Source organism: Protobothrops mucrosquamatus, unplaced genomic scaffold (assembly GCF_001527695.2).
Source record: "Protobothrops mucrosquamatus isolate PMUCROS unplaced genomic scaffold, P.Mucros_1.0 scaffold_19, whole genome shotgun sequence".
NCBI lineage: Eukaryota > Metazoa > Chordata > Lepidosauria > Squamata > Viperidae > Protobothrops > Protobothrops mucrosquamatus.
The window spans coordinates 1772736-1779275 of NW_015386095.1; the positions used below are offsets into that span (position 1 = coordinate 1772736).

The 6540-nt window shown below is 36.4% G+C and overlaps 1 protein-coding gene across 1 annotated transcript in view; it reads right to left on the reverse strand.

The window, feature by feature from the left end:
- The window catches only part of KIAA1549L (KIAA1549 like), a 90929-nt gene extending 84936 nt beyond the window's left edge, over positions 1-5993 (reverse strand). Inside the window, exons 1-3 of the mRNA XM_029287125.1 lie at positions 5873-5993; positions 2510-3106; positions 669-781 (exon numbers count right to left, since the gene is read on the reverse strand). Of these exons, the coding sequence (XP_029142958.1) occupies positions 669-781; positions 2510-3106; positions 5873-5993 (831 nt within the window). The remainder of the gene's footprint in view (positions 1-668; positions 782-2509; positions 3107-5872) is intronic.
- Between the last annotated feature and the right edge of the window lie 547 nt (positions 5994-6540).

A 6540-nucleotide genomic window follows, 5' to 3' on the forward strand; every position in this document is an offset into this window, starting at 1 on the left:
ATAGAAGGGATACTAAAGTTGTAGAAACCAAAATATCATGCAAACCAGAGAATAGCTTAATAACAGTAATAGCTCTCTATTGCTCCTCCTTAAATATTCTGAAAGTAAATTTTATATGCTGTTCCCCTTTTTCAGATTGATGAATTGCTTCTCCTACAAGTTAACTGACCTTAACTGAGTAACATAATAACAGAGTTAGAAGGGACCTTGGAGGTCTTCTAGTCCAACCCCGTTCAAGCAGGAGACCTTATACCATTTCAGACAAATGACTGTCCAATCTCTTCTTAAAAGCCTCCAGTGATGGAGCAATCACAACTTCTGAAGGCAAGCCATTCCACTGGTTCATTGTTAGCTAAAAATATATCTAAAATAATAGAAGTCCCATTCCACTGGAATGAATTGCACATTCCATTCCGGACACTGCATTTTCAACCAGAGATTGTTCATTGCAAACTGCCCAGATTTTTCAATCTTAATAATAAAAGCTGCTGCCCTGCTCTGCCTAAAATCAAGGAAATATATTCTAAAAGAAACTGATAAATAAAAATAGTTTGTTTTCTTATTTGTAATGCACAATTCTATCAATTCTATACATTTTCAAAAATGTTTTAAAAACCCTTAGCTTGTGTTCTTAATCTGATTATAAAACAGACACCAAACTTGCTTACTTGTGCATTGACATTTTGATTGAAAGCTTGACGCAATGCCAGGGTGAGACCTTTAGTGACATTTTGCTTTAAGGAGCCACTCAGCAGCAGTCTTCTTGTATTCAGAAACAATACTAGAATGTAAAGATGCGTATTTATTTAAAAGTATCCTTTGTTCATTTTCTCTATTATTTTTTTCCAAATCATAATGCCTGGCCATATAATTCAAAAGCAAACTGAATTCTGCAAGGGAATTTACATTCAGTACTGAAAACTTGAACTCAGGTAAAGATTATTATTTACAATCAAAGACCATTAATTGTTAATCTTTTAAACCAACAAAAAGCATAATGTCACCATAATCATAATTAAATAATTAGAAATCCTTATTGATAAACATTTCTTAGAGAAATATTTCTGGCCTATAAGAATCTGCAGTTTCTCCTAAAGTTTTCCTAATTTGTTTCTTGATGACAAAGTCTTCTCTCCTTAGTTTGGCCTTTTAATAAAACTAGCTTTCATACATGGTCCCAATTTTGTAATTGTTCTGGATCCATGTACATCAAATGCTCTCATGGATAGAATATCTGGTTGTGTGACCTCAGAACAATCTCTCCTATCCTGGAGCTCTCCAACTCTCATAAATACAGGAGCCAGCTTGAGAAAGACTGCCTTGGAGGAAGAAGAGGACAATACAGTGGAATTAAGCAGATCTTGATATTGCCAGCACCTTAGAAAATGCCATTTGTGGAATCCGGAGGTTCAGGAAATCAATGTTCCCTAGCTGGTCCCATCCTTTATCTCCAGGCATAGATTATCCACAGGAACAGAGGTAATAGTATGTTCAAACAGAAGCCTAGAATCAAAGACACAATTTCCCATCTAGAAACACAATGTTCCCAATTCCCAAATCCTACCCATAATCATGGGAAGGCATGCTTCTCATACAGTTCAAATTAGGATCTTCCTAATAAGCTTATATATTAGGAAAGTATAAGACTTCTGGCAAGATCAGAACTAAACAGACTAAACTTAAAAGAGGACAGATGAAAACTGCTCCTTGAAGAAGGAGGTCTCAAGCCACCAGCACTACATGGGTGGGGAAAAGAGCCAGAAAGATCAAATACTGAATTTATTAACAATAGGGTTTATATTTTATACTTGGCAATTGCTGGAACCTATACTTAGCTGCTTCTATAATTCTTGTAATAAACTTACTTATTAAAGACCTGTGTCTTTGAATCCTTATCAATATGATTCCAAATCTAATGTCAGCTAAAAGAAAGTTGATGGTTGGAATGAGGCTGTAACATCAGCTGCAACAGTCTTAAGCTTGATGAACAAACCAGCACATTATCCCATGTATGCTTATAAAATCTTTGCTGGACAGTTCCCTTTCTATCTGATACAATTGGGAAACATGAAGCATCACGTGGAGTGCAAAACTGCTAAAAGAGTTTCCCACTATTTTGAGGTAAGAAAGTAAAGAAAATTGTTAGAAAAAGATCTCCCCAAACTTAGCCCTTCCTATGTGCATAATATGGACTTACCCTACCTGAGGTTCTTGGCCTCAAAGTGTGTCCCTTAACCATCAAATGGTGGTCCATCCATGAAATATACCAAGATTCTCTTGGCCTTGAGATTAAGCAGACCTTTCAGCATTAGTGGAAGCACCACTAGTTTTAGAACTGTGCTATAAGAACTTTGAGCTGTACTGTGTAAAAAAAGATTTTAAAAATACCGTCTATCCACCTAGTTAGCCTTTTCACTTTACTATGCTAATTAAAAAGCCCCTGAAATTAATTATTACACTTTCATAATCAAAAACAATATCTAGCATCCAAATGTACACATATTCATACCTGTCTTAACCAGCAGGTTTCTGGACAGCTGGCATTCCAGAGGGAGAACTGTTGTCACATTAACAAAAGCTGCAGTTGACACTGATGCAGTAGCAGCAACAGCGGCATTTTCAGCAGATGTAGGGAGAAGTCTAGCTGTCTTCGCTGATGCTGTAATAGATGTCAAAGCTGCTGTCATTGTTAATGGGTATGCAGTTGATGTTTTAGTGATGTCTGGGCTTGTGGATTTCTTGGTGTCAAATAAAGTTTCAGTTTGTCTTGGTGCATGTGTTGTGGGCACTGAAACTCTATTATATTTCTGAATTGGGGATGAACTAGTGATATATTCAGGTAATACAGAATCATCCCTTGATACAACTGGAAAATTTGCATGTACTACTATTGGGCTTAAAGTTGGTGCCATTTTTGTGACAGTGTTATTTTTTGCTAATGTTGATTTTAACGTGCTTAATGCCATCACAGATGGTGAATTGTCAGTGCTCAGTGAGAACAAGGATGAAGTCAGCATTGGTGATGTTGGAGCTGATTTTCCTGTAACTGGTGTTGCTTCTGAAGTTGTTAGAGATGATAATACACCAGGAGACACAGACGGTAACACTGTAATGACAGAATGAGTAAAGTTGGTTGTTGGCAACAAAGAAGTTAGCTGCGTTTGTGATGCATGGATAGAAGTTATGATAGCTGCAAAAGTGATATGTGTTTGCAATGGAGTGATTGTAGTGATCTCATTAGGTATTTTAACTGTACCTTGGGTATTATTTTTATTATTCGTATGCAACATTCTAGTAGTTAATGCTGTAGATGGTTTGCTCAATTGATTATGTGTTTCTGAGTTAAAGTTATTTGCAAAGTCTGTTGTTTTTCTTACGATCGAGTATTCTTCAGTGACATTTAAGGTTGGCACTGAGCTTACAACTGATTTAGGAGGAGCTTTTTTATTACTAATTGTACTATTTTTATTATTTACTGGAACAGTTAATTTAGCAATGAACTGAGAATCCAATGAAAATGGAAGTGAGGTATAAAACATGTTTGTTGAGGCAAACAGTTTTTCAGAGTTAGTTGTCTGAGGTTTGGGTGTCCGGTGCAATTTGTCAGTAGAAACAAACAGCCGTGAATGAAAATGTGTTGACAAAGTTGTAGAAAATGTATCCAGATTAGATGTTTGAGTGTTAGTAGCTGTGAAATTTTTAGAGGTAGAATAGGGCTGCTTTCGATAATCTGAAGTGAAATTAGTATTCCCAACTGTGAAATTTCCCAGAAAACTTTGAGATGTAAATATGTTTCGTTCTGATTGTAATAATGGCATTTCTGTGATCTGTGATAAGGTACTTTGGTTTTGAAAAAAGGGTGAATATGATGTTTCTATGGAAGATAACAATATGTTAAATTCTGAGAAACTCTTAGACTTCATTTTAGTGAAAGGTAAAATTGAAACTTGCCGAGCAGATGTTGCAGTCATATTAATGGATGCTACCGAAGGTTTGTTCTTTACATAACTTGTTAATTGTTTCAAAACAGGAATCTTTGAATATGCCCTTTCTAAAGCTGTGTGACTTGCAATATCTTTTGTGGTTAGAAATATCTGGGCTGTCTTCTTTCCATCAGTAGTGGACTGCCAATCTCTATTGTCCCAGTGAGGAACTAAAGCTTTACTTAACATATCTAAGTTGCTTTCTGAAGTAGCATCAGTAAGGCCCATGGAAACTGTTGCTGGGGTTCTCAAATGTTCGTCTGATGAAATAACGGAGACCAAATCATATCTGTCTGAAGTTATCATAGCAGTTTTGTGAGCTGTGTCAGCCATAGGTGAATGTTCATCAGCAGAATTATTTAAAAGTGGTTGTGATAAATGTTTTGAATGTGAGCCTAAAGTTGTGAATACTATTGAATTTTTCTCTTGTTTTGTTAAACTAAGATTTGGGTTTTGTTTTTTAGATTCTATTGGCTTTAGCTTCATAGAATCATTAAGTGGAGGCATAGATGTGGCAGTAGAGTGAGGTTTCAAAAGGTCTCTAAAAGAAGTTGGCAAAGAAACTGGAAAAGTGGTAAAGGTTGTTCTTTCTTGTGAAAAAACATTCTGAAGCATTTTTTGTGAAGGTGTTTGTTTGCTGGCAGAAATTGTTACAGCAAATTGTGTGGACGGTGTCTCCAAAAACCAGTAGGGAGGGATATTATTTGCACCAAGAACTGGGAACACTGTAGAATCCTTTGTGAAAGACTGTTGTTGCAATAATTTCTTCACAGAAAAATTAGGAGACCATGTAGTAGCTTCATAATTTCTATCAGGAGTATCTTTTTTAAAAACCCAGGTTGATTTTGTGACATGAGAATTTGTTAAGTTAGTCTCTGAAACAATGTTAGAATTTGATGTTGAAACAGTAGAATCAGAGGCTATGTAAGATGGCCAATTTGTTGTCATAATTAAGGAAGAAACCTCATGTGTTGAATAGGAGGCAGGAACAGTTGCCCATGTTGGTATTTGCTCTATTGCATTATCTTTTTTTATTGCTTCTGAAATAACTAGAGTTGGCACTGTTGAGGAAGACATATTAGTCAAATGAGAAAGTCTTTGACTTTCAGTAGATGTTAACGCTCTCTCTTCTGTAGATTTTGACATTATCCTAGAGGACACAGCAGTAATGGTTTCCAATAATGAAGACAGAGCACCTGAGGTATGAGTAACTGATGCAGAAATCCATGGGATTGTTTTCCTGCTTTTAAGAACTGGGTATGATGTGGTTACAAACATGCTAACTTTTTCCAGAGATGTTGTGATATCCATTGGTTTACTTGTGAGTGGTGGAGTAGAAGATGCTTTATTTTTTCTAAAACTCAGTGCAGCTCTCTGATTAGGTAGTACATCAAAATCCTGACCGGGTATTAATACACGGAAAGCAAATGAATGCCATTTCCTATCCCTTGGATATATATATATCTTGGCTGTTTCTATGGGATGCTTATTAATCAATTCAAAATTGTAACTAGAGGAGGTAGCAACCAAAGATTCATTGCCAACCATTCTAGGTAACACATACTTTGTTGTGCTTAGTGAATTATCTGATTTTTTATTCAAGTTAGGTTTAGCTGTGTTCGTGCTGAGTAAATGTTTTACATTTATGGACGAGGGCATTTTGGTAGATGACACAGATGACTTGGAAACAACAATGACATGAGATGTATCCTTTATCAAAGACAAAGGGGATGATAATGGAAAGTTTGGAAGTATGTCAGATCTTAATGTGATTTCACTTGAAATGGAAGATGTTGTACATGGAATTGTTTGAGATGACAAAATAGAAGCTGGATGTGTCACTGATGATGATGTAGACAATGTGGGGGGCACACTAATTTGAGGCAAACCTGATACAATAGTCATTTCATCAGCTTCCTGAGACTTCGTTGGTGATTCAGTTGAAGGTTCCTGCGATGCACTGTTGCCACTGCCTTGATAGAGAGTTGGTAAAAACCTAGTTTGGTCCATAGTTCTGGTCCGAGTCCCTGCTAATGTACTTTTTATTATCTGAAGCAAATTAGCATTCTCCAAGGCTTGCCTCATTGAAATGTCACCCACTGAGGAAGACTCAAGTTCTTTAGAAGGCCATGTTGGTGACAATACAGCTCTCCAGTTGGTAAAAGGTTCTGAAGAGGGAGCAACATGTATCCGTTGTTCCTCCGCACCTGAAAGATAGTACATTTGTAATGAAAACCTACCAAACGTCTATTAAAACAGAACACGTGCACGTGGAAACAAGAGGCTCAAAGTATATCTGCAGAAAGATTCTCGTCACAGAGTAGAGAATACTCATGAGATAAATAATAACAATAAAGTTTCACTGACACTGGTAAATGTACAAAAAAAATAAAATGTATGACAGCGAGGATAAATTACAGGTGAATATAAGTTCAGTTAACATGCCTAAAAGGCCTATGACTGCCAACCCTGTTATCAGTTACATAAACTACAAAGACTTGACCAAGCTGCACTTGATAAAATTCCCAATGTTGTTATCAGCTACAATATGCCAACA